The following is a 6,320-nucleotide window of genomic DNA, read 5'->3' as shown; positions in this document are numbered from 1 at the left end:
ACAGTCATTTAACGTCCATTTTCCATGCTGGCATGGATTGTATGGTTTGACAGGGGGCTGGCTAGGCAGAAGACTGCACCAGATTTCACTGTCTGTTTTGGCAGGCTTTTTACAAATGGGAAGCCCTTCTTAACATCAACCACCTTACAGAGTGGCCTGAGTGCTTTCGTGAAAGCAAAACAGAGGAGATATGGAATAAAAAAATAAAATATAAAAGTGTTGTTTGTTAAATTAAGAGTAGATTTGAAAATACACCACTAAAAAGATTGTAAAAGGTTGATAGTAACATTGAGACTATAGTCTCTTTCTATCACCTTTCAACAAAAATATATATTAGGAACAGTAGAACAGAGGCAGGTGTGAATAATTAACAACATAATAGAATAAGTTTTATTTTGGTGATGCTTTGCTTTACAAAACCTGTATGATTCAGCCTGGTAGCCGTTGGTTAACTTGTAATCAGCATCTGAGGATTAAGAGCTTTGTTGAGGCATCCCAGTGGAGCAAGTTGTTGTCACATCGAAGGCATTGTACTAAAGAGGCTTAGAAAATGTGCGAAGCGCTTTAAGTACTGGTTTACTAAGCATGCGCACTCGAGGGGCTTCCGGGAAGGCAAGTCCCTTGCGCATGCATAGATTGTACTTCCTTAATGGCGGCCATAATTTCGCGCCACTACAAGATAAAACTTTTTAAAAAGATAAATAGTGCTGGACAGTATGGTTAAGAAGCTTGCTTCTGAACAATGGGGTTTTGGGTTCAGTCCTAGTGCACAGCACCTTGGGCAAGTGTCTTCTATTATAGCTGCAGGTCAACCAAAGCCTTAAGAGTGGATTTGGTAGACAAGAACTGAAAGACGCGTGTGTGTGTGTGCGTGCGTGTTTATAAGCACCTTTCTCTAGACATTACATGATGGTTGTAAGTAAGCATCACTGTCATACATGTGAAGTTGTTGCTCCCAGTCTTTCATGAAAAATATGTTTGAGCATAGGGAAATATTACTTTACTTGGAAACAGGTGGAGTTTAGTGATAAGAAGGGTATCCGGCCTTAGAAAATCCAACCTCAACAAATTCTGTCTAACTCATGCAAACATGAAAATTAAATGGACATTAAAGGATGATAATGCTAATAGAAGCAATGTAGGACAGAACCCCAACTGGACAAAACCCGCTAAATTAAAGTGTAAAATAGGACAAAATTCTCCTCAGTTATATTTTTTCTGTTTTTGAACTTTAATACCATGAAATATCATTTAAAATTAGAAGAAAAAATATAATTTAAGTAATTTATTACTAGAATAATCATGAAAAATATAATCTTTCATTGTGTTGGTTCACTTCACATGATTATTGCTTTGTCCACATGAGTACCATAATTCCCCATGTATAGGTAAAAACATATCTTCCTAAAAAAAAAACTATCAGTGTAATGGAAGACCAATACTACAACCAGCTGCTAAGGAAAGAATGCAGACAGGTAAGGATAAAGAGAAACATTGACTCGTTTCCATGAATAATCCACTTTAGAAATTATGGTACTCAGGTAGACATAACAATGATCATGTGGAGAGAACCAACACAAAGAAAGATGGTAATATTTTTTTTGATCGCTTCAGTAATAAGTTACTCACATTTATTCTTCTAATTTTGATGGTATTAAATGTGTTAAAGTTCAAAAACAGAAAAAATATAACTGAAGGAGTTTGTCCTATATTGCACTTTAACTCGGGAAGTTTTGTCCTAGGGGGTTTGTCTGGACCCCTAATGGAAGTACCTTGAGAGCTCCTTTTAAATGATTTTTTTTCTCTGCATTCACAACCAATAGAAAGAAAAGAAACAAAGATCTCATAGCATACTTTAGAACTTAGATAAAAAATAAAAGCAAAAAAAACAAACTATTAATGACTTACTAATTGGGCATAATTTCCCCCACTTGCAATGGTGTGTTGGATAAAACGTTTCTTTCCATTTGGAGCTTCTATGTAATACTTTAATTTCATTTGGAAAAATATTCCAGAAAAATGATATGCTTTTTGTAAGCAACCTAACTGAAATTTTAACTGGAAAAAAAAAATGAAATGAAGAAATTTAATTTATTTTTAAATTAATGATTTTTACAACATAAATAATTTTTAAAATATTAAAGATTTTAATGATTATTACAGTGTTATAATTTTTATGACTGAAATTGTTTTATATTGATATGAAATATTAAATATAAAATTGATTTTGTTGCAATAGTTTAAAAACTCATTCATAATTACAAACTATTCATTTAATCATTGCTCATTTAAAAATTTATTTCACAAAACGTTTAAACTTATTAATGTGTTAAATATATTAATCTTTATTAATATTCTATTTCTTTTATTTGTTTCAGTGCTCCATGCTGGAGCACCACCATAAGGGGTTTTAGTCAAACAAATCAACCCCAGGGCTATTCTTTGTAAGCCTAGTACTTATTCTATCGATCTCTTCAGCTAATTACAGAAACATAAACATGCTAACATCATTTGTCAAGCGATGGTGGAGAGACAAATACAGACACAAACACAAATATATATATAATATATATATATATATATATATATATATATATATATATATATACACACATACACACACACATATACAACAGGCTTCTTTCAGTTTCTGTCTACCAAATCCATTCACAAGGCTTTGGTCAGCCCGAGGCTATAGTAGAAGACACTTGCCCAAGGTGCCATGCAGTCGGACTGAACCTGGAACCGTGTGGTTGGGAAGCAAGCTTCTTACCACACAGCCATGCCTGTGCCTATATTGAAGAAATTATTTTATCACACTAACATATAATTGTGAAAGAAAGAATCCATCTAAACTAACCAAATAATTTCTTGCTATTCTTAGCAATAAACATCTTACAGTAATATTTATAAAGATGATAAATTACTTACTGTACTTGTTATTCCAAACATTTCACAATATTGCAAGACCTTTTCCAGTTGATCGATTCCTTTGTGTGCAAGATCTGATATCTTCAATGGTTGTTTTATTTACATTGAAATGAAAAATATATAAATTAGAATACTTTCAAAATAGCAACAATAATAATTTCAATATAGTTTTAAGCTGTCATTGTTGTGGAGCAGCACAAGTTAGTTTGGCTTCTGCAGATTCCAATGACATGGAGACAGTAGACCAAATGCCAAGATTTTATAGGAACAGGTTGACATGTTTATCAATTGGGAACAAGCTTCAACACACGATCAGTGTTCAAACTGTGTTGTTCCACTCTTCAGTGAGAACATGCCAAATTCAAAAATTTAGTACTTAAAAATATGTGACTCTCATTTGACTGATAGCTATTTAAAGAAAATTTGGCCTTTAGACTGAATAAATTATGTAAAAAAAAAAGGAAATGTTCATGTTTAATGTATGCTTAAATTATCCAAGATATCTAAATCCTACACAGTAGTCAAAAAGGCTAAAATATTTATCTCATTCTTTATAAGTATTTTTTACTTTGCTAATTCCCCATGAAAATTTTTAAATATCTTTCAAAGCATTGCAAATGACCTCCACTGGCACCATGCCCAAAGGCATATTTTCTCACAGAAAGAGGACCAGAAATGCTTAAACCAACAACCTTCTATGATTACTTCTCCATATTTGTATCTATGATTATACGCAATATACATTTTGCCTGCCTTCAGCTGTTATAGTTAGAAATACATTCAAATCAAAGCTTCAGACTCCTGAAGTAGTTAGTACTATAACCTATTGAAGAAATTATAATACTGCTGAGGCTATTATTGGTGGTGCTACATCTGAGAATGTTGATTTCTTTTGACCAAGTCCATGAACCTATTTGTAATGAAACTGGTGTAAGAAAGTCAGAGCAATCTTTGTTCACGTTACTGTTAAAAACCATACTGAGTAACCTTAACTGTTTAGCAAATAAACCAGTCATGTCTGACCCAAATATTCTACCTGTTTTATGTTCAAACCAGCCAGATCTGACCTCTTATACTCACCCTACAAAGTCATTGTAAAAATATACAATCACATCATCAAAATCTCAAAGCTATGAGACAAGGCATGATTAATTCAAAACGATGCAAATAAATAAGCATTACATTTGACAGAATAACCTGAATGCTAAAAGGGTAAAAAGAATTCTAAAGCAGAGACAATAAATGAAAGAAAAGGAAATGAAACTTTGCACCAATTCTTTTCTGAAAAAAATTCTTGCATTGGATCACATCCTATGCAAGAATCAGCATAAACAGATTCTGGAAATGCAAAAGGTCGCTGTTGAAAATGACCCAATATATGTTTTTATTTCAACCTATCTCAGAATAATGAGTATTCTTAGCATTCATTGCACTCTCACACAGCTCTTTCATCACTATCATTGTTTCCTCTATCACTCAAACTTCTCACTCTGTGAAGAAGTGGACAAGCAAGCATGTCATGATGAGAACATGGTACTTCTCTAGTGCTGGTGTCATGAAAAATACATTAAACACACTCTTTAATGTGTATACATTCATATGTGTGTGTGTATGTGTGTGTGATATGATGTTGTGTTCAACCCACATCAGCAAGGAAAAAATGAACATAAAGCAACAATGATGTTTGTAATGTGTATATATGATTATTAGCAACGGAAGCAGTATTAGTATCAAAAGGCATTCTTTATATCCAACTTAACATGGATGTTCTTGTTAGAATGCCAAATACAACAGTATCAACTTTGAAAGGACAGTATTGGCTTTGATAGGTCTCATGCAGGTGCATGGAGCATAAAAACACAGGCATAAATCGCAACAGACAAGAATTGTCTGTTCTGGGTGCCAGAACTGCCAGATCACATGATTTTAGTCTACTGGACTTCCTCAGCAGGAATCTTGTGCCTGTAAACCAGCCAAACCCACTGCCATGATATATAGAATATCGATGTCTTTTCAGACACAGACATTGCAAATAGTCAGCAGGCTTCTTATGTACACATAACAGGATTCGTTCAGTTTCCATCTAGCAAATCCACTTACAAGGCTTTGATCAGCCCAGGGCTATTGCAGAAGACACTTGCTCAAGGTACAACACACACACACACCACATCAATAAAATAATATTGCCACAGGAAGTGAGGTTTCAAATGTTTTCTTCAACTCAACCTTTCAGTTTCTTTGCCAAATTCTCTGCTTCCTTCACCTCCATTACTCCCTAAATTCAGAAGCAAGTCTGTTACTAACTTCTCACTAGATTGTTTATTACATTTAGATCAAAGAAACAATAACAGAGCAAGATGGACATTCTATCACTTCTGGTGTCTAACCTGTCATTTTTCTCACTCCTCAGTCGTTCTGTCCGAATTTATATCTCTCTCACTGCCTCTCTCTTTCTCTCTCTCTAATAACATCTCCTCTGGTATTTAACAAAAAGCAAAAAGGCATACAGAAAAACACACATTTAATTTGACAAAATAAGAATGTCAAAAAGGTTTTTTCTTTACCTTTCTTGATGACTTTAGTAAAAATTCCAGAGACTTTTTAATATTTTCTAATGGTTCTTCTTTATTTAGTAATTTCAGGGAAAAATCTATATTATGGTCAGCTACATGAAATGATTTCAGTATATTCCTCATACTTTTTTTATTATCACCCTACAAAATAAAATAAAATAAACTTGTAATTAAAAAAATTTGTTTTGCACAGTTTTATCATTAAATTAGAAAGTTAAACTTTCAGCGAAAAAAACAGTTAATAATACTTGTAGCTACTTGTGTACCATTGCATTGTATTCCCACCTTTCTCAGATCTACAACAGACTTTAAAATTTCTCACAGCATAGTAAACTTTTACCTATGCATACATCTCTCCTACAAGTCCTACCTAGTCTTGCATAACATCTCAGTATCATGCATTCTGAGCAAACAACTTCTGCAGAATTACATCTGCTTGAAACTCCTCACTTCTTTATTCCATCTTATCAGACATTAATCCCCTTTTCCTTAGACTTGGAAGGTTACATGTATTGTAATACCAAACATTTCCTCACATGGACATAAAAACCACTTAAGCATTAATGATATATAAAATCTGTCTGCAGGTTTCTGAGGTCATAGTTTATTTGAATTTCCAAGGCATTTATATTTTTTTTCTCTTTGTTTTTCTCCTTATTTTGTTCTGTGTTCCTTTCAGTTGAAGAGCGTAGCTCGAAACGTCAAAGACTTTCTCTATTCCCGAGCGTTAAACTAATACATCCATTTGTTGTTTACACCACCTGTCTTCATCTGTTGTTTTATTCGTAAATTCTCCCATATATATATATATATATA

At 33.4% G+C, this 6,320-nt stretch overlaps 1 protein-coding gene across 1 annotated transcript in view; it reads right to left on the bottom strand.

Annotated features, from left to right (window-relative positions):
- LOC106867508 (eIF-2-alpha kinase GCN2) overlaps positions 1-6,320 on the bottom strand; it is a 177,582-nt gene that overhangs the window by 35,569 nt on the left and 135,693 nt on the right. The window contains exons 6-8 of the mRNA XM_014912393.2: positions 5,496-5,645; positions 2,932-3,012; positions 1,909-2,058 (exon numbers count right to left, since the gene is read on the bottom strand). Of these exons, the coding sequence (XP_014767879.1) occupies positions 1,909-2,058; positions 2,932-3,012; positions 5,496-5,645 (381 nt within the window). The remainder of the gene's footprint in view (positions 1-1,908; positions 2,059-2,931; positions 3,013-5,495; positions 5,646-6,320) is intronic.

The sequence above is a fragment of the Octopus bimaculoides genome, chromosome 16, assembly GCF_001194135.2.
Source record: "Octopus bimaculoides isolate UCB-OBI-ISO-001 chromosome 16, ASM119413v2, whole genome shotgun sequence".
Classification (NCBI taxonomy): domain Eukaryota; kingdom Metazoa; phylum Mollusca; class Cephalopoda; order Octopoda; family Octopodidae; genus Octopus; species Octopus bimaculoides.
The sequence above is the reverse complement of the archived record's forward strand: the minus strand, read 5'-3'. Positions and strand labels throughout refer to the sequence as shown.